The 21794-nt window shown below is 47.0% G+C and overlaps 1 protein-coding gene across 4 annotated transcripts in view; it reads left to right on the top strand.

Annotated features, from left to right (window-relative positions):
* LOC108571763 (ecdysone-induced protein 74EF) overlaps nucleotides 1–21794 on the top strand; it is a 152641-nt gene that overhangs the window by 91647 nt on the left and 39200 nt on the right. The window contains exon 1 of one of the 4 annotated variants that reach the window (XM_017933890.1): nucleotides 6016–6244. The exons of the other annotated variants lie outside the window; for them this stretch is intronic. Within the exon in view, the coding sequence (XP_017789379.1) occupies nucleotides 6181–6244 (64 nt within the window). The 5' untranslated portion in view covers nucleotides 6016–6180. Of the gene's footprint in view, nucleotides 1–6015; nucleotides 6245–21794 lie in introns of those variants that run through there. 4 annotated transcript variants of the gene reach the window in all.

Genomic DNA, 21794 nt, shown 5'->3' with positions numbered 1-21794 from the left:
GTCTCTGTTTCTCCTGTCTTTCTCCGTGGAAACGATCCATCAAAAGAAAAATCCTCACGATAGGGAAATTGCCGTAATAGCCGTGTATCGTACGTGATGTGTTATATGGAACGTGGCGGGCGATTTCGCTGGCGACGAGCCGCAGACTTTTCTTTCTCTCGGGCTCTGCCGAGCGGTGATTTTCGCCGTGAAAAGGAAAACGAGCCGGCACGCACACGCCACGGATCCACGCACCCTCGTGTCCTTGGAAAGTCCCGATCACGAGAGGCCTCCTTCACGGTTTCTGGCACTTGGAGCAGCAGGCTTCGTTCGGCATGGCAACCGGCCACGGAACCGGCCACCTTCTCCTCTCGATTCTAATCGAGTCGAAACGACCACCGTATAATACGCAAGTTTCTTCGTCGCCGTCGCGTCCAAGGGAACGTGGAAAGGAGAAGAAAGAAATCCGCGACGGCGAGGACGAAGAAATCATCCTTGTCTAAGAGCCTCGACGGGAGAAACGTGCGGCCGAAGGAAAAGTGCGCGTTAGTCTCGGCCTGAATCGCCGGCTAATACCTCTTCCTCGTCTCTTTCACCTCGCTGCCCCGGAGGATAGCAAGAAATTAAAATCGCCGGCTGTCTCGCGAGCGAGACCCAACGAAAGTCGAGCTGAAATTTAGAGAGATTCGTCCTCGAATTTCCCTTTCTGCCGGCAAACGCTGTTTGGCTCCTATTCTCCTTCGGATGTTAACCCTATCGTTTCTATCAGAATCGAGGCTTTCGTGTTCCAGAAATTTCGTAGAATTACGTGAAACGAAGGAAGATGGAGGATAGAATTATCGCGAGATCCGATAGGCCGATCGGCGAAGTCGAATGCGTGTCAGTGGTGGCACGTGTGGCGCCACGCCGTATATTGTTGAATCGCAGGGAAACATGCGGCCTGGAAAAAGGCCTAGATACACTTTCTTTACTGTCGCTTGGACAGGAAACGTCGCGTCTCTTGCTCGCTGCCCTGTAAAAAAGGAAATTTCTCTTTCGTAGCCGTCGTAGTTCTCCTCCCTCCCTCTTCGCGAGTTCGTCCTCGAGTTTCTTTTCGTTTCGTTTCTTTCTCTCCCAGGTGTGTGTGTGTGTGTGTGTGTGATCCACGCGATCGATATTGCCAGGGTTCGCGAGCGGAAAAACGCGAAGAATCGAATGATCGATGCGTCGAAAGGCCTGATCTCTCTCGCCGGTGTTAGAAAGTGGAGGAAAGAGAACGCGACATCGGAGCGCGTGGAAAATTGTGCCGCGAAACAAAAACAAAATCGACAGGGGGACGCGGACCGCGAAAATGAAAGTGAAGATACGAATTCGTGCTAGATGCCCGTGATACCGTCTCTCGATTAGAAACCTGTACGACGGGAGGCCTAATTGTTGCGTAGAAAGAAAGAGAAGAGTCTCTTTCACCCGCACTTCGAACAAACAAACTGCTGAAAATTTCAGGCGTCGTCGCTGAAAGACTCGAAAGTAAAGCACACGTCGCACGGGGACGCGGTGACTCGCGTTCTCCAAATCCTTGAGCCCCGTGCACACTTGACAGAAAGATTGTGAGTTTTGCAAAAGTTCGCCGTCGCGCGAGCGAGGAAAGAGGGAAAAAGAGGGGAGTGACGAGGGTTGGATCGGAAATAGAGCGCGCGTCACGTTCGGGACACAGAGTGACGCGTCGGAAGAAACGGCGGTGCGAGGAGCGAGGGGGGAACGGTCGGTGATGGATTAGAAATCGTGGTTTTCCTGGATTGGGCGTCGTCCCGTTCCGAGATCGGCGAGAGTTACGAGGTTTTCTCTCCGAGGCCGGCACACTGTTGGCCGTTTTTGCGCGAAAATAACTCTCTGGCTGTCCCCAGCTCGCGCCGCGGCGAGACACCGCATCGCGGCGACGCAAGACAAATCGAGGATAGCGACATCGGTTTTCTACGTTTCTAAGCGCCTTCGAACCCTTTAACGCAGATGTTCCTTTCTCCTCTTCTCTCTCTCTCTCTCTCTCTCTGCGTGTACGTGCGTGCGTAGTAGCGCGCGTGGCTAGCAAATTTCGCAACGATAAATCAACCCCTCTTGTCTCTGGCAATCTTTGAACCTTCGAGGATCTCGCCAACCGTGGAATTTGTAGTTGAAAGTTGGACGGGATGTACATATAGCGAGGGATCGATTCATCTGATTGCTTTCCAAATTTTCCGGCTCAAGTTTTATTCGAGGGGCTCGCCGATAGGTGGGCGTCGCTGTGCAAACGAAGATAAAAGTTTCCACGGCCTTAGTGTGCGGGTTTTTTTCAGGGAAAATTTTAGAGAAGGACGAAAAGTCAGGCTGGTTGCGTGAGTCGGCGCGTTTTCAAATGCAAATGCAACGACGCCTATCGCGGAACGAATTCTTCGCCGACGTAACCTTGTTCCGCGAAGTCGTTGATCGCGGATCAGCGGGAAACGCTTTTCGGCAACAATGGAATCGCGGCTTGGACGGCAGGAAATGCAATTAAGGCCAGCCCGTTTTCACATTATCGGGGAAACGCATCGAGAGCTTCTGGTTGTTAAGGAGGCCCTTCGGCCGCGGCTCGTTACGTTTCCAGGATGGAATCTCGAAATCGTCCTGGCTGGATAACATGCGCGGGTGCACTCGACTTGCAACTCGACTTCTTGGCCGATCGTCGATTAAAATTGCCAAGTAGAATACTGTCGATGAAAGAGAAAGGACACTTCACACCATCCGTTTGCTAGAAAAATTAAAACTAACGGGAGTAAATTTTTCAGAAAATCAGTTTGAATTTTATTGCCGTAGAAAATTGTTCATTACTCGAGTCATTTTTACGAGTCATTTTTTGTAGATATCTGAAAATTAACGATTAAAGAAAAAAGTATAGGTGTGAATTGGGCTTTATCGTACAAAAATTGATGAAAGAATGAAAAGAGATTAAAAAGTTATAGGAAATAGAAGTTGGTAGAGGTAAAAAGCAAGATAGAAGGGTTCACAATTCAGGAAACTCCTAACCTCCACGGTTTTTTTTGTAGATATCTGAAAATTAACGATTAAAGAAAAAAGTATAGGTGTGAATTGGGCTTTATCGTAGAAAAAAGACTGAAAGAATGAAAAGAAATTAAAAAATTATAGGAAATAGAAATTGGTAGAGGTAAAGAGCAAGATACAAGGGTTCACAATTCAGGAAACTCACAACCTCGACGGTTTTTTTTGCAGATATCTGAAAATTAACGATTAAAGAAAAAAGTATAGGTGTGAATTGGGCTTTATCGTACAAAAATTGATGAAAGAATGAAAAGAGATTAAAAAGTTATAGGAAATAGAAGTTGGTAGAGGTAAAAAGCAAGATAGAAGGGTTCACAATTCAGGAAACTCCTAACCTCCACGGTTTTTTTTGTAGATATCTGAAAATTAACGATTAAAGAAAAAAGTATAGGTGTGAATTGGGCTTTATCGTAGAAAAAAGACTGAAAGAATGAAAAGAAATTAAAAAATTATAGGAAATAGAAACTGGTAGAGGTAAAAAGCAAGATAGAAGGGTTCACAATTCAGGAAACTCCTAACGTCCACGGTTATTTTTTGCAGATATCTGAGAATTAACGATTAAAGAAAACAGCATAGGTGTGAATTGGGCTTTATCGTAGAAGAATGACCGAAAGTGTAAAAAGGAATTAAAAATCGTAGGAAATATAAATTGGTAGATGTAAGAAAGAAAAGGGTTCACGAGGTTAATTCAAGGGGCTCCTAACCTCAACGAACCCGATCTCGACGGGAAGATCGTTTTTTGGGTTGCGTTACAATGGAAGCGACGCGAAAGAGAGACTCGCCGGGAGAAGAAGGGGTTACGAAATCGGTCACTTTCAAGGTTCACTCTGTATGCCCGGTTGCAAAAACACTTCCGACGTTTTCGTTGCACCTGTGTTTACCGGCTGCAACGAGACGTCGAATTGGAAGTTGCTTTCCGCCGTACGCGACCTCGTACGCACGTTCACCTATTGTCTGTACCGTGCATACGCAATCGTTCCAGTCTCGTTTTCTGCGCCAGCTCTTCCCTATACGAGCTAACCAGACCTGCTTTGCCGCTCGAATTCATCCGAATGAAATACAATGTCACGGATCACGGTATTATACCGATTTGCTCGTTTCGTTTATTCCAAGAGAAAAAGTGAGAGAGAGAGAAAGAACATCGTAGCTGTCTCTTTTTTTCCTTGGAAGAAAAAAGCTTCCAGTTAAAACAACTCATATTTCACTGCCGCCGTCTGCTGTATATATATACATATATACGCGTAGCGTCGACGATCGAAGGTTAATGTCATGAGAACGCTTGGTTGCTGTCGTGTGTCCTATCCCAATAGACGGAAAAATAGCTTTCCCTCGCGAAATCATCTCAAGACAGAAAACGAGGCGGAGAAAGAAGAAGCACGAAGAAGCTATACACTCTCGAAGGGCAAAGAAAAGACGAAGCGACGAGCGAGATAGAGGTAAAGAGGTGGTAAAAAGGAGGGAAGAAAAGAAAAAAAAAAGAAAAAAGGAGGCAAGAGGGAGAAAGATGGAAAGAGAGGAGAGAGGGAGGGCATCACGGGCTCGAACATTGCGGTAGGCTACGCATCCGCGCATCTCGACCGACGGCTCGCGACCGTGTGTGGGTGCCGGCGTGTACGTGAACCGGCCGAGTCTGATCGAGGCGTCGCGGAGACCGAAAGGAACCGAAGTCGACTTGGCGGAAAGTGCCGAGCGCGCGGTCGGCTCCGCGGGCCGAACGTAGTGTGCGCGGTGTACACGAGCGAGAGAGCCGCTCGGGAGTTGGAGTGTGAGTCTGGAGTAGTGAGTGAACGAGTCTGGACTAGCGGGCTACCCCGGTTCCGAGTCAGTCAGTGTGCCACCGGCAACCGTAGCCTCGGCGCGGAGAACGTGGATACGCTTCGGTAATTCTGTCTCGCGTTTTTATTCTCTTTCTGCTGCCTTCTCTCTGTTGTTGGCGGCGGCTTCTCCGCGAGAGACACGCGTATATGTATATACATATATACGTACGTATGAACGCGCGTATAAACACACGGGGAACGGATATATTGTATGCAGTGAAAGATTTTTTTCGAAAGTGCGATTGTTACGTGCGAACGATTCTCTCTCTGTTCTCTGGATGATATTTACCGTTGAATAGACCAGAGTGTGATATGTACACAACGGTCACTGTCACTCTCGTTTTCCTCGCGACACAAGTGTGTAACCTCTAGCTGTTGATATTGGTGCTGTCGACCAGGTCGTAGGAAAAAGGACGGAGGAATGCTCGACACAAAAACATCGAGTGAGCCGCGTGAACGTCGCTAGTATCGAGAGAACTGTGTTTGCCGCGAGAAGCTGCCGGTCGAGTATCCGTTGTGCGTCACGCGTGCCACACGGGACGAAGACATCACCGCCGGAACATTGTTCTACCTCCCACGAAGATATCTGTCCCTTTCCCTCTCTGCACCCGACATTTTATCAACGCGTTGCTTGACCGATTCACCAATTCGATTACGGTCGACTTCTCTCTCTCTCTCTCTCTCTTTCTCTCTCTGGGATAACTTCTCGTCGTTGAGATACATAGACTTTGATATATCGCGCGGTGACATTTTTCACAAGTGTACCAATCGTCCAGTTCTTCGTTCGTATTAATATACGTACTTGACAGAGTTTAACAGCAATAGTCTGTGATTCTGTAACGCGTGAAATTCTGAAAGAGTGACGGTGAAATCGAAACGAGACGAAAGAGGAAAAAGCCGGTCGAGTCGAGCAGCGAGCAAGCAAGAAAGCAGCAGGGTGTAATGTTACATTGTTTCGACGGAGTGTCAAGTACAAATCGTTGAGGATCAAAGATGGCAACAGTGCTGTGGTAGCCGTGGATCAGGTTCGCTGGGACGGACTGGCAGCAAGGGGGACTGAGGCTGGCAAAAGATCGAAACGATGCTCGAGGATCAACCGTTGGACCTGAGCGTCCGTGTGGGGGATTACGCGGAGTTTTCTCGCGATGAGAACGATCAGGATCAGGAACGGAAGGAACCGATCGACGACTACGGGAACGCAGCAGCCGCGCTCAGGTTACGAGAATGTTTCGTCTCCGCCACGTCCACCGAATACTCCCAGGAGAGGGAGGATCGTACCTGTTCCGAAGATTCGGACGACTCGTGTTCCGACAACAATCAGAAAGACGGGACGATGAGGTCGAGATCCAGACCGCCCGGCACCAAACCGTACAAGAAGAATCTTATGAGACGATACCGTGAGTCATGTTGTTTCTTACCTACCGATTCCTATGGTTTCGCGCCTTTTTCGCCCGCCATTAGGCGCCGCAACGAATGCGCAGTAGTAATATATTTGAAATAGTTGAATTACTTTTCCCGCGATTTGGCAATGTGACAATCGTCACGTATACTTCGTCCAAGTGATTATTCTATTAGAATTTCATAGTTACACGATCTATTTTTGAGGTTAGGAGGAATATCTTTTGACGTCTCGTGCGTAGAATCATCGGTAACGTCGGTAAATCACTCGCGACTGACCGTTCTACGTTATCTAGCGAATCTCGAGACAGATATTCGGAGAAACACAGGAAGTTTGAATCTCTGTATCTGAACGGTATATGCCTCGAATGGTAAAAGATATAGTACGTATATGCAACAGTAACGGTGGCTATGGTCAGTCTACAGTCGATACACGCGTACAATCGTCGATAGTTTAAAACCGTGTGAAACGTCTGTAATACGCAGTGGTGTATACGATGAAAGGTACTTAACCAACACGCTCGCGTAAAAACGGCGAAAGAAAAGTGAAAAAGAGTTACGGTATAATGCGTGGCGTTCATACTCGAAAAATACGTGCCCTCGGCGAGCAACGTTCGGTAGCTTGTGGCGCTGGAGAGCGAGAGAGAAAGAGGAGGAAAGGATGGTGCGTGCGTACATGCACGAACGTATACCGTACGTGTGTGTAATTTCGGCCGATAAAAATATTACGCAAGCGAGCCCGCGAAGGTCGTTTCGTCGACGAATCTCGGGTGACAGTAAACTCTCTCTCGCACGATATTTCGGCTGATCAAATAATTTTGCAATTTCTCTCTCGTCTCGTCTTATCGTACACCGTTTCCCTCATCCCCACCCCTCTCGAAACACAGCGGCCAGATAATACCTCGTGACCTGCCCCAACCCCAACGAAATTAGTGTCTGGTATCGTTTTTGCTCTTCCTCCAACGTTCCCGCTTTCTCATTCGACACACGTTACACCTCGGGAAAATTCAACAGAATCGAAAAGCGTATTTAATTATACAGTCGAAGAACATTATTTTTTCTTTTCGTCGTCCGATGAAAGTTTCACTTCCGGAGAACACGTTAGAATTATGTTTACGAAAGTGCAGAGAGAGATGGTCGTAAATGGTAAAGCCGGTCGGTTTAGGGTTACAACAGCTTTTTTTCTTTTTAACGAAACAGCAGGGTGCATCGATGATATATTCCTGGTAGAATGCTCGGAGGTCCGAAGACGCCGGAAGTCAAGGGAAACATTTTTAACCCTTTGGAGGCCGCGCTGGGCCTGGCACAGCGGGGGGTCCCCCACAGTCCCTTTTTCCCAAGATTCTAATAGCAGGAAGACCGGGATAGGCGTGGCTGTCTCTCGAGGACGAGGAGAAAGTGGGATTTTCGCAAAATTTCTCTCATTTTTCATTTTTCGTCACACCATTCTCCGGTCGACCAGGTTATCCTCCACGTGCCCCTCGGGGCTGTTTCCCAACTTTCACCAGATTTTCCGCTAAAATTCGCGTACCGAGTATTTTAGAAAGCACAGAAAATTTCGATTGTTCGAGGAACAGGTATATACGAAAGACGAGAAAAGAAACGCGTCGCGTGACGTTCAACCTCCTCCATCGTCGCAGAGCCGTAAGAAGGTAACATTCGTTAGCTACTCGGCTAACTAAAAAATTCGCAGGTTCGTTTCGAAGCAAAAAAAAAAAAAGGCTTCTTCTGTAACCCTAAAATTCTCTCTCTATCTCTCTCCCGGTAGGATTAAACAGAGACAACTGTACACAGAGAAAGAAAGTTCGAAGGGACCCTAGCCAAAAGCAGAAAAACTGTAAAGTTTACTTTCGGCGCTACCGGTGGCCAGCGTCGTTGGCTTCTGCGGTCTTTCCCCCGCTGCTTCCACCCGGAAAAACTTTGGAAACCTTTCACGCGGGGCCCAGGTATACATAGGCGGTGGTCTATGGACTCTAAATTCACCTCTGCGATGACAACTCGTCGTCGACTTGGTCTGCGAACGCACACAAGGTGTGTTAAAAGGTGGACAGAGTTAAAGGAAAGGTACGATTTCCATTGGGCGTTAATCGGCGCGATTATTCTGGTCGTTTCGAGGATATATCGAGCGGCGCGACCTACCTATCCACGGTTAATTAAAAGCTCTCGAGTGGCTCCGGGAGCGGGCCGATGATTCGACGCGGCCGCGCAAAAGCGTCGAGAAAACGGCTTATTAATATTTTATCCGATAAAAACGGTGTTGCCGTGGCGGGAGCGTGCCAATAAACGAACGTTTTATCAGCGTGACAACGGAGGCTACCTCTATCCTCTTAGGAAAAAGATAAGTCTCGGATCGAGTGAAATAACATGTGGTACAATTGTACGATAAAGAAAGGACGAATCTGTTTTTACACGGAAACACACGGGTGTGCAGAGTAGAAGGCGGCAGCAGCTCTTCTCGCTCTGCTCCGTACCGATAAAACGGAAGAAGAAGAGGAGATAGAGAGAAGGTGGAGGATCGTCCGCGTTACGATATAAAAGAGTCGAGGGAGGCAGAACGGCTGGCAAGGAGAAGAGGAGGACGGAGGAGGAGGAGGCTCGAGGAAGGGGAGAAAAGGATAATTCCAGCCTTTAAATCACTCCAAGTGAATTCGAGCGGACGTTCTTCTCTCTCCTTCCGTTCCATACCTCTTATCCTCTCCTTTCGCGAGAGTGCCTCACCACCGAGCAGAGGAAGACAGATTACTTCCGGCTACGCTCTCTTCTCTTCTTCTCCGTTAGCGAGAAGATACAGCGAGAGAAAAGAGATTGTGTGTGGGTCTGGCTGGCGGGTTAATCAAGAAATGAAGACCGTTCGATCGCCTCGAAAAGGGGAAGAAAGCAGTGTCTGTCGATTGAGCAGCCACCGCAGGGTTAATCGGGGGTTGCGGGAGATCGTTCTCGGATCAACGCGAGCCAACCAACCCGTCCGGGGGAAGGAAAAGGAACGCGAGCACGCCCTGCGTGTCCGAATCGTGCGAAGCAGAGAACACACAGCCCTTTTTCTTTCTCTCTCTTCTTTTTCGCATCGAGATCTTCTCCGCTACGCGAACGGTGTTCGCGAGAAAATGAAAGTGCGCCATACCCTTTTCCTCTTCTTCTTTTTTGGCCTTTTATTTCTGCCCGGTATCGGATAATCAAATTTAGAACCTGGTTAATTAACACACGCGTGCCTCTGCTGGTTTTGTTTATCTTATCGCCGGTGTATTTATTTCCTCCGACCTTGTGTGTCAGGCCAATTTTCGCGCAATTAACGCCGCTCCGTCATCGACGCCTCCCGCCTAATCTTATCCTCTTATCGCTTAAGAGGGTTATCCTATGACGAAAAAAAGAAGGAATTTTGTTTCTTTTCAACTTACACGATAATTTACCGCTATCGATACTTCCTCTGTTCAACCGAAACCTTTCCGTGGTTTTCCACCTTTCGAACTCGAAGTTTCGACGTTCCGTCTTTCCTTGAAAAATGTCAATTGGGACGATTAAGGCGAGTGCAGAGTACCGGATCAGACGATAGCATTATCAAGGTTGGGGCGGTATTATACGAATAATTAACTGGAAGAAAATGCGACGAAGAAAGGAAGGTGAGAATTTGTTCCTCGTTAACGCGCCGGCACAATCTTCCCCCGACTCTCGCTCGTCTTTCAGAGAATGTCTCTCCCGACGCTACACTTTCACGTCGGATAATGCCCGATCTCTGGTCGCGTAGCGAGAGTTCTCGTTCTCCTACCCCACCCCTTTGAACGTTTGTCATTGTTTGAACGGTGATAAGAGAGTGTTTCGCGCTCGGCCTCCTTCCGTTCCATTGCAACACTGTTGCTGGGGGGAAACGTATCGAGGCGATATATGGAAAACTGGCGGTGGCTGTATTTAAATAGCCAGCCGACGACTTCGAGGAAGCGTAGGCTCATTGTGATTCAGGATATTGGCCCGGCGAGGAAGGAAGGACTAACTTCCTGTCTGCGGTTACCCTCCTTCGGTACCTTCAGCAATAGCCACGCTTACATATATATGTACGCTTACTCCGCCGCCATGGCGACACCTTTCCCTCCTTTTCTTCCCTCCTGCGTATGCAGAGAGGAATCCTAGGCTAAATTCTTCTCTCTTTCATTATTCTTTCCTATTTTTTCTTCTATTCCTTTCTTCGCGATAGAGAGGATGACTTCGTTTCCTGGCGAACGGCGAAGGCCTTGAAACGCACCGCGAATTTTACCTCGAGACTAATTGGCCCGACTTTCACGGTTCACGAAGTTGCGAGGAAAATTCTCCCTGCTCGATGGAACGACTGGTTATAGAAAGTTGAATTAGTGGAACGACGATCGTGTTCAGGCGTTAGGTTGCACCGTTTAGATTTTTGTTTTTTTTATTTTTCTTAGAAATGTTTCAACCACTTGTTTCTTCGTTTTTGTTTTATTTGTCGAGGAAAGAATTTTGGTAGTTTTCCTCCTGTATTGGATAAGGAAGAGATTTTTATCTGATAGGTTAGGTTCGTAGTTGTGCGTTAAAATACCGTAGGAAAATGGAAAGCGAGCAGACTTGCACAACCTCGAATCATTTTTAAACGTGTTTACGAAACTGACCTATATTCCCGTCGATCTTCGACGAGCAATCGGGAGAAATGTGCGAACGATCGTTAGCGAGTAATATAATCGAACGGTTACTCGAAGAGATCTCTTCTGGCGAATATTTCGGCTGCTTAATTATCAGCCTACGAATGGATTCTTATCAGCGGTACACATAAACAATAACAACGTGTCAACATTCCATTCCAGGTGTATATTATAAAGGTGGAATAATCAAGAAGCAAATACCGTAACCTGGCGAGAAAAAATGCGGCTTTGATTACGATAGCGATCCCAACAGTCTCTCTCATATATCAATTTTAAAGGCTCCCTCGAGAAATCAACTCGAAAGTTGCGTCAATGAAACGAATAATGAGATCCAACAAAATTACATCCTCGCGATGTTCCAACCAAAATATTCCCCCGCTTCTAGGGAAATCACGAATACAGGAAACTTCTTCAATTCTCTGCTATCGACCGATAATCACACTTTCGTTCAATTTTCCGTATTTACTCTACGATAAACATACTTTTCCACGCGGAAATCTCCAAGACAGAAAAATTCCGCGCGTTCCCGAATTCTCGGTGCGATATCTATACGAATTCCGTGCAAACTCTGGCCGAAATCACCTTCTCCTTCGATCTTCCATATCGGCTCTACAATAAAAAGACTTTCCCGCGCGGAAAACTCAAAGATAGGAAAACTCGACGCGTTCCCGAATCCTCAGCGTGGTATCCGTATCAATTCGGCACGAACTCCCATCAAAATCACGCTCTCCTTCAATTTTCCATATTTACCCCGCGATAAAAATACTTTTCCACGCGGAAATCTGAGAGACACGAAAATTTCACGCGTTCCCGAATTCTCAGCGTGATATCCGTATCAATCCCACACGAACTCCTATCAAAATCACACTTTCCCTCTTTCACACGCCCCCAAACAAAAAAAACCACCTCCTCTCAAAAATATCTCAAAGAATCAAAATATCCTCCACTCGCGTTCTCCCTGAAAGCGTAATCTTTTTATAGCCAGTTCATCGGAAGAAAGGAAAAGGAATGTGGGAAAAGAAGGAGAGGCGTTAGAGCGAGTGATCACGAGCTCGATCCCTATTTCTCTCTCCTCCTTGAAACTGAACAACGTGGTTTCTTGGTACCGTCTTTGACGACGAGGGGATGATCACCCTTATGCTTGGACGTGTCGGCCTTTCCAGCAACAGCCGAGCAGCAGCAGCAGCGGCAAGAGAGAGAGAGAGAGAGAGCTGGTCTCTCTGGAACGGGGTCCACCCTTTTATCCGCGCGGCGTGGTCTCACGCCTCACGAATTTCCTCTCCGTCCGGTCGGGATCGATTTCCCGCGGCATTTTCCACGCCGATCGGCCCGGAAGAGAGAGCCTTACCGAGTAAGCAAGAGAGAGGAGAGAGAGAGAGGGGGGTGGGTGAAGGACGTGCCGTAGGCGGTCGCAATAGGAAAACTGGGGTAGACTGTCCTTGTGCTCTTGGGTGGTTATTGGAACGTTGGCACGGAGACGCTTACCTTCGTCTACCGGGTGTCCCAATTGCAGGGACGCTTGACACTTGGCACGTATGCCGGTTAATGAAAGTGGAGCGTGATCCTTTGTAAAAATAGAGGGAAAATATGCGACACGCGCTCGTCGGATCGATCGATCGATCGATCGATCGTCGCGATCAATCTTAACGTACCTGTTCGCCGTTTTCTCTTTCGACTCGTTCCTCCCCAAGTTCTCCGATTCGTGGGACGTCGGTTTTTATCGATCACGGGGGTACGATATTCTCGTACTTGGAGATATTACGTTAGATACCTGGTCGATCTTAAGGAACATGGTAATTTTATTCCGTGAGCAATGTTTTGCTTTTGTGCCTGGTCAGTCTTAAGGAACACGAGTTCATAATTTCACCTCGTGACCGATTTGGACACGATCGATCGTAATTTATTTATAGAGATCGTTTTCAGTTAGAGAACTCTCCGAGGGATGTTTTAATTAGAGTTCCTTTTTCCCACCGATCTCTCCCCCCCTCCCCCGGGCTCTCCCCGTTAGGAAATTGAATTCCACGGTAACGGACATCCAATATAAGAAACTGGATCACCGAACGGACGTCGGAACGTTTAAAAGCGTAGCTCGCCACGGACGGACAATAGGACAGATATTGTTGGCAAGGTTGCAAACGCTAACTATGGGGTCGAGAATTAACGAAATTCGCTTCGCGGTGTCGATATTCGTCTAACCGCTCCTCTGATCGATCGTCTCCTCGAGGAGATAATTGTTGGACCGGTCGAAACTTGGGAATGGTAAAAGATCTTCGTTAGAATTTCGTTTTGTAGCGCGAGAATACGCGCGGTTGAAGCGAGCCTAGCGGCTCTCTTTCTCGAGGAGAGTAATTGACCTCACCTTGACACAATCGTCTGCAGTTTTTATGGCGCGGCGGCCGAATTGAACCAAGGGGGACGATCGAGAGCAGCCGTAGGTTATCGGGGTCCATTAAACGCTTAGAAATCGTGCGATTCTTTTCGAAGCGAGAACTTCGGTACAGTGTTGGAGGAAGAGACGTAAGAAACTTGTCGTAGAGAAAGAGAGATGTACGTATACGTGTAGGTATCGAGAATAAATATTGAATCGAATAGATAAAAGGTGGATTGTACGGGTTCTTCTTATCGTTTCATGGTCGATTTTCCATCTGTACATATAACGTCGGTGGACGATGAAGTTTGTTTTGCCGAGACGTGGAAATGATGGGACACCCCGTGTAGACTGGTAAGAGTACGTGGAAGCGGGGCAATTACCGGCGCTATCGGTACCATCGCCGCTTCAAAGGGACACCCTGTAGAGCGATCGATATCTCGCGCAAGGGGCGCATTAATTACCAACGTGACTGCGATACCGGCGGCCCTGGAAGAATCACTCGGAAGCTGAGCGATTAATTAGCCATCGTAACCGCATTATTAATCCTCAAGCTCCGCGGGGAGCTCGCGTTTCGCGATCAAAGTACTCGCGGAACAGGGATACCGATTCCTTCCTTCAGATTAACTCCCGATAGGAATCCATGCTGAATCTTTACGAGGAAATAGATTGCAATTTTCCTTTCTTCTTCTTCCTCTCGAAGAACGTACTCCGACTATGGAGAAAAATAGATTTTTTTTTTAAGGGAGTGCATCGAAAGAAAGATCGATCCTTTCTTCTTCTCCTCGAAGAACGTACTCCGACGATGGAGAGAAATTCATAGTATCGGGAACATCGAGAAAAATAGATGGAGGGATTTCGAAATTTTCTTTTCAAGGGAGTGCACCGAAAGAAAGATTGGAAATTTTGTTCCAATTTGTAACGCAAGTAGAATAAGAAGTCTCAGCGGGACTCTGATCTCAATATTTATAACAACCGCATCTGGTATCACAATGTGGCGCTTTCAGGTAAAATATCCGCTCGAAATAACAAAGCGGCGGACGATTGTAAATTTGAACGAGGAATAGATGCATCGTAGCCATCCGGTGTTCCAATTAACGGTCTTCAAATAGTCCAATGACTAACCAACGTATGTCGTTCGGTCTTAAAATACTGGTCGAACAAATTCGAGATTGTTGAACCTTCGAAAAAGCGACGTTACCTACAACACGCGAACAAGCTCGGAAATTCTCTGAAAAGAGGAACGAGCGTTTTTCGACGGGACGAAACGAAACACCCGCTAGATGCGCGGCGGCGAAGCGAAGGAAAGGAGCGGTGTGGAGAGGCGGGCTCGATCGCTCGCTATAGGTACGCGAACGGTGCATAGAGGAAGAGCAGCGCGCTCGTTGAATGCACCAGCCCTGACCTACATAGTAAAGCGTGTTGTGGGCTAGGCGAGCCTACGCTAGAGCTACCTAGACTATTATAGCAACGAGGTGTAGGGTATACCCCTCTGCTCGCGTCCATCTCGCCGCGCCGGCAGAAGCGGCGTGGGCTAACGCGAAATCGCGTAATCGGGTTCACGGTTTTTTTCCTCCGGCACTTAGCCGTCGCTCGCAATCGTTCCGCGTAATCTCGGCAGCCTGTTTTTCTATATTTCGAACAAAAACCGCGGTCGTTCTCTCTTGCAGTTCCCTTCGTACATCTTTCTGAAATTATTATTTGAAAAAGACAGAAGGAAAATAATTTTTCTAGATTTATCTTCGATAAATTCTTATCTCTGTTTGCTTTCGTCAAATCGGTAACAAAAGAAAGAATTCCGGCACTAATCGCGTGTGTTTCTTTAAAAAAAAAAACGATTCCAGAAAGATACAGGGAAAATTCTTATCTCCCTCCTGTACTTTCCTCAAATCGGTGACAAAAGAAAGAGGAAAGAGAATTGCGCGCGTTCGATTGGGTAAAGTAGCGCGATTCGGCAAATACGAGAGAAGAATGGCGATCGTTATAAATACCAGCCAGTGGCGATTATCTGTCTCGCGTGTAGACGTTTCCAGGTAAAAGTCAGATAGCGGAAATCCGAAACTAAAACGGTCCGGCTCGTACAACAGCGAACGAGTATGATATCGATAACCGGCGTAGCCGCCACCGAGCTGATAACAGACCCGCCGCGGACGATCAGAAAAATTGAAGCTAAGTATAATGACCGATAATTTAGCTGTTAACCGTGGGTTAAGCGCGGGGAGGGGAAATACGTACGGGGAACGCGTTACAGAGAGGGCCGCGTGTGCGCCGTTATTATATCATCTCGCGGACAGTGCTACGGCACTTGACATTATGTAATAGGCGCGAGTAGGAGCGAGGCGAGTTGGAGGTTCTCTCCTGTATATACGTGCGTCGAGAGGCTCGTTAGCAGGCCTGCCTGCTAGCTGCTACTGCTGCTGCTCTCGGTACCTCGTTACACAATAGGCTTCCACCAGAGGTACGAGCGAAACGAGAGTACTATTTTCTAATCAAATCCGTAACTAGAGAATCTGTCGTCTGCTTGTAATCCTGGCCATGGATACAACCGTTCTTCTGCTTTAACGCCGTCACTCTGATCAATTCTCCCCGATAAAAGCGCCGTTCTACCTCCGGTTCTTCGCGTGTTCCTCATCGACCATCGTCCTTGACACCTTTTCCTCGCTTCTGCTCGCGCGTACATTCGCGAATTAAACGACGTCGTACACCACAGTGTGTTGTGGACCTCGACCTGTCGATTCGACGAACTTTGGTCACTCACCTTTCTCCCCTTCGTTTCTCACAAAGGGGGAGAGATGTATTTTTCAACGCGAACTCTGGGAGTGCAAATTAACGGAGGTTGCACAAGGTCGATAACTGCGTCACGTTCGCGGAATCGTGTAAAGGAAGAATTCAGCAGCGACGATCCTCGAGCGATCTATAGAGAGAGGAGAAAGCGACGAATTTGTAGGTGGCAAACGGTAACGAACGCGAAACAGTTGGCCAGCCGATCTTTTCAATCTTCTCGTGGAAGGGCGAAGGGAAGAAAAGATTCCTTTCTCACGAGGGTGGGATACCCTTATTCGTTGATACATCGACTAGGATGTTCCGTTAAGTGTCCGTGAAAGGAAACTGGGTTATCCTTTGAGGTTCTACTACGTTTCGTGTTCTAACGGTACACCGAGGATTCTCAGGTAGAGAGGAAGAGCTGCAACAGAGGATGACACTGGACCACAGATGGTCCTTGGTTGCTTTTAAGCGTTATCTCGTTCTCTCTGCTACAAGACACGTGAGATTTCCTTTCTTTTTTCTCTACCTTTCGGTTGTAATCGAGCACGATCTCTGGAAGTCGCGAGGATTTGACCGTTTCACCTGGCTACGAAGGAGGAAAACTCTTTCGGCCGGATAAAGAAGGGGCGTGGTGCGGTTCAGGCCAGATTGTGAAGCGAAAAAAAAAAGGAAAGAAAGAAAGAAGGACTTCGTTATCGAAGACATTAACAATCCGGTTGTGTGGCTCCTTAGGAACAGCGGGACGCGACATTAAAGGCAACCGTGTTGCGTAACCTAATGGCGAAGAATCTAATTTCTTAATTGCGTAACGTGATTTAAAGGAATACGTGTCCCGAGCTGGAATTTCGTCGCTTGACTTTCTTTTCACCGTTTCCCCACCAAGAGTGTGCGGTTTGCTGCTCGGTCGCCCGGTCAGGCCATCGTCGATATCGCTATTAACACCGTCTCGCTGAAACGGTCACTTGATCTATGCGATAACCTCCACTAACTCGTACAATTTGATCCATATATTTTTCGTCTACCGAAGAAACTTTGATTTTCAACGGGTTGTTCTCGGACTAGGCTTGCATGTTGGGATATAAGAAGAGTGGGGAATGGAACTTTGTTCTTCCTTTTGTGTCATTGTTAGGCGAGCTAGTTAAGGTTTAATAGTTCCATTCGTACTCTTTCTCGAGTGAGCTGAGCTAGCCATGGAGTGCGAATTAACGATATTCTTCATCTGTGTGTTCCTGAATTTTGGAATGGTGCATAGTGGGTCCTGAACGTCTTAAATTTAACACTTGACAATCTTGAACCCGTTGCTAATTCTCTCGATACTTGGCTATTACAGTTTTCGCTCTCTTTCTACGGATTAGAAGAAGGAAATCTCCAAATTTTTCTTCTCTTTTGACAATTTCAAACTCGTTACCAATTCACAATTCTTCTCAATTTCAATTTTCACTTTCTTCCAGGAGATTGGAGTAGAAAGGTCTCCAAATTCTTCTCCCCTTTGCATACTTCTTCTCTTTTGCCAGTCTCAAACTCGTTACCAATTCTCCATACCTCATAATTACAATTTTCACTCTTCTCCAAGAGATTAGCAGAAGAAGCTCTCCAAATTTTTCTTCTCTTTCGACAATTTCAAACTCGTCACCAATTCTCGATACTTCATAATTCCAATTTTCGCTCTCCTCCAAGAGAGATTGGAATAAAAACAAGCTCCTCTAAATTTCCCCGAAAAATAGCAAGGTACAACAGAGCCCGAGACTTCTCTCCACCGGAATATTCTACACGCATATCGTATCTCCATGGCGTACCATCGAAGTAGATGGCAATCGAGGGGACAAGAATGGCGACGTAGGAACGGAGGCATAGAGACACGGAGGCTGCTCCTAAACGACCATTCAACCGGTGAAATAGGTCAGGGACGCTGGAGGAGCAGTTCGTTTCCTCTTTCTCCGCCTAAGGAAAAGAGAAATGTCACGGTGAGGCGTTTGTGGAAGAGAGGGTGCGTAGGTAGGCCGCGAATATCCCTGGTGTGCGTTTTCAAGGCTGCGCAGGGGTGGAACTCCTCTCCTCGTGTTTCCCGGTTGAATGGAACCCGATGGCGTTTTCGATACACGGGACCGATTCTCCCGCCCTTCTGGCCTGCACGCGCTCGCTGACCCAGATTTTCCCTTGCCTTTCGAATTGAGTAACTCGAATTACAAAGCTGGTGAGGCTAGGCGTGCAACAGCCCACGCACCTGGGCCCCACCGATTCGCCTAGAATTCGTTTCCGCGTGAAATTCCCTTTCGTTTCGGACCTCTGAACAACCTTTAATTCGGCCTCTATCTCTCCCTACTCTCCCACGATTCTCTCTCTGCTCCCTCTTTTCGTTTCAATTTTTAGCGACTACTTCCCGCACGTTAACAATTTTCCGCTTTTTCATCTCGATACTGAAAATAGTGATAGGCGATGGTGTTTTGTCGCTTTGTTGTTTACGCGCCGGTGTGTGTAAAGGCACGCACGTAGAAAATGTTAACGCGTTACGCTTGAACGAATCACACTCGAATAGATGCGTAAGGTTTCTAAGAAAAGACGTTCCTAGGAAAAATTAGCAAACTTCGCCACTTCGAAAATTGATAACACGTGTGAACGTCTAATCTCTTAAATACCAGATATCAAAAACAATTCCTCCACTTGAAAAAAAAAAAAAAAAAATACAAAGAAACCTTAAATCGTTCAGAATGAATCATAAAATTGTGCCTGCCGAAACAAAATTCTGCGAAAAAGATCGTTCGACCCAGACGAGAAGAGTGAATCACGTAACGGAGCCCCCGAAAATGAGAGGAGGAACGGCTGGAATTGACAGTGGCGGGAGAGGAGGGCGCACGTAACGAGACTTCCGTGGAATCGAACGTTTCCTGTTTGCTCGTGGAACTCGCCGTGGAGCCTCGACGCTCTCTCGATCGTTTCTCCGCGCGATAACGACCGGGGCTCTTTTACGTGAAACACCCACTCGGGCTGTGCACACGAGGAAGAGAGAGAGAGAGAGAGCGAGGCGAGCACACGGACATGGTATATAACACGAACGAGCCAGAAGCACTCTCGGTTTCGACGGAGGAAGTGGGTCGCGCACATGCACAGCCGAGGCGCGCCGCGTCGTTTCCGGTATCGAAATTTCCGGCTTTGGCAATTCGCGGCGCAAGAGGCCTTCCCCTCTCTCCTCCTCCTTCGCCTTTGACCGGCCACGAATTAACCCGGCTAATTAGCGCCGCGTTAAGTCGGACGACTATCGATCGACGACTCTCTGCGGTCATGCTCGATTTTCCAACCTTTCGCGATTATTTTTTTCACCGTTTTTCTTTTTCAGAAGTTCCAACATTTCCCACTTATTTTCGAAGTTCGGAATTTGTCTCTTTGGACAATTAACGAGGGATTGTTCGAGAGAGGGGAACGCGTTAGATAATTTCAGACGTTTAAGAGGATTGGTGTGTTTGATGGTATTGGAAGGTTTATTGGTATTGTGACGGATGATGGTCGTTTCAATTGCGAGGTTTAGGTAAGCAGGATTTATATAATTGTCGCCCAAGGCCAGTAACTGTAAATGGCATAGTGTTTCTCCATCCTTATACTAAGTATCTCTAAGTTTCTACTTTCAATTTTTGTAATAGATAATTGGGCATAGCTGAGCGTGGAATGAAACATTGCGGGAAAGAGGTGTAATTTCTGTGTAATTGAAAATTTCCGACAATTTGTTTTTCGTTAACGATTCGAAGATGTGTGAGCGGTGATACGGTGTAATTGTCCGATGACAATTGAAATATTTGCTAGAAAATAAACATTATCGATGACACGGAAATCGCTGTTCCTATCTGTTCCCCGTTTTCACCAGCCGGAAGCGTAGGTGTCTCGAGTCAACGATCGCGTGTCCAAACTCTCTTTCCGCCATCAAATCGAAGCGACTTTAAACACGCCAACGGGACAGTGTATAGTTGCTGGAAGCGATACGGTCGGCTCGTAAATTAAACTCTTCGTCATTTTTTAATTAATATTTGAAATTTCTGCTTGCAATCCTTCCCATTAAAATACGTAATATCAAGCCTGCATCGTCTCCTCTTCAACGGTAATTTCTGCATTAATCAACATTAACTTACAGCTGTGAAAAATTAAGGCGCAGACAAATTTTTTAAACGTCCTGTAGCTGCTTATTTTTCTCGAACTTTTATTTGGTGCTAAAATTACGTGTACTTCGACTGCTAAATGATTTTCTGTCCTCGTAATATCGCTTCCATCGACTATACAATCCTACACTCGGTAAAGAATACAAAATGAAGTGGCAGAAAGAGAGGAAAGATTTAAAAAAGCGAAATGCGAGGGAATTTGGTGGTTCGATTTTCCACTTTCGCCTAGACGATTCGGTCGAGGCTGATGATTAAAACATGACCGTCTAGGATATTAAAGATTCAGCGTCTCGCGGGATGCTTAATTATCGGGAAATTTACGCGGTGGAGCGGATCGATCGGCAGGTTTGCGGGGCCAGGTCGTGTAACATTTTTCCGTGTAACTGTGATCGAGAGTGGTGTCGCGGCTCTCTCGAGGCGGGCAGGATCGAAGCGGGAAAGTATGGCGTGCCACGAAATTACATAACGTGGCCAATAACGAACCGCGACGAATCAAAGCCCTCTGCCTTCGCCGCACCGCGCGCCGATTCCGTTGCGACAAACCGAACACACCAGCTTTGGGAATACGACGAAGATAAAGGCTGCACTACTTTATTTTTCTGTTCTTTCTCTCTCTCTCTTTTTTTTCGTTCTTTTATTTCGTCCGCCTCTGATTGCGGTTTCGTGTGCTCAGCGAGGCTCTGTAGGCGTTTCAGGTGGGCTGAATGTGATTGAGGACGGTACACGGCGGAGTTAATAACTCGTTCTCTTTCCTGTGCGTGATTCGAATGGGATTTGTGGTGGCGTAGATAGCATTCCTAACTTTGAACTTGAAGGACGATTTTTTTTCTTTTTTACGTGTACCGAGAGTAAGAAGTTTGTGTAATAGCGTTGGCAATGTTTTATTAGCACAATTACACGTGGGTTTATAGGTGTGCTTTTATTTTCTTCTTATCGCTGTAAAAAATTTTCTTTTTAAGAACGAAGAGAAATTGGTTTGTAGAGGGTTACAGGTGTTGTGCAGTTTATTGATAAATTACGATAATTCTTTGCGGTGTGCTGTGCTTTTTTGTTTTAAACGAATCGAGGTGCATAATTGTTGGAGTTACCGCTGATGTAACTGAAGTCGCTCGGATATCTCGAAATGGAGAAAGGGTTAATCACAGCCACTTTCGAGCAGTGATTTCCACTTGGTCTCCGGCGAGATCACAGCTGCGTGCGGCTGCACCTGCGCCCGCCGTGGAAACATCGTTGATCGTTTCACGGCCGTAATTTCTTTCTACCGTTCCGTCGATTCCTCGTTAGATATCCATCGAGGCACAGTGGTGGCCTCGCGAGACGCACATGTCCACTTTCGCGACGTCGATAAGAAGCTCCCCTTCTCTTCCCTTCTCTTCTCTTCTCTCCTTTTCTCTCCTCGACACTCCTCTTGTCTTCTCTTCTCTTCTCTTTTTTTCTCTTCCCTTCTCTTCTCTTCTCTTCTCTTCTCTTCTCTTCTCTTCTCTTCTCTTCTCTTCTCTTCTCTTCTCTTCTCTTCTCTTCTCTTCTCTTCTCTTCTCTTCTCTTCTCTCCTCTCCTCTCCTCTCCTCTCCTCTTCTCTTCTCTCCTCTTCTCTTCTCTCCTCTTCTCTCCTCTCCTCTCCTCTTCT

Source organism: Habropoda laboriosa, unplaced genomic scaffold (genome assembly GCF_001263275.1).
Source record: "Habropoda laboriosa isolate 0110345459 unplaced genomic scaffold, ASM126327v1 scaffold99, whole genome shotgun sequence".
Taxonomy (NCBI): Eukaryota; Metazoa; Arthropoda; class Insecta; order Hymenoptera; family Apidae; genus Habropoda; species Habropoda laboriosa.
This window is presented reverse-complemented; position numbering and strand designations above follow the sequence as displayed.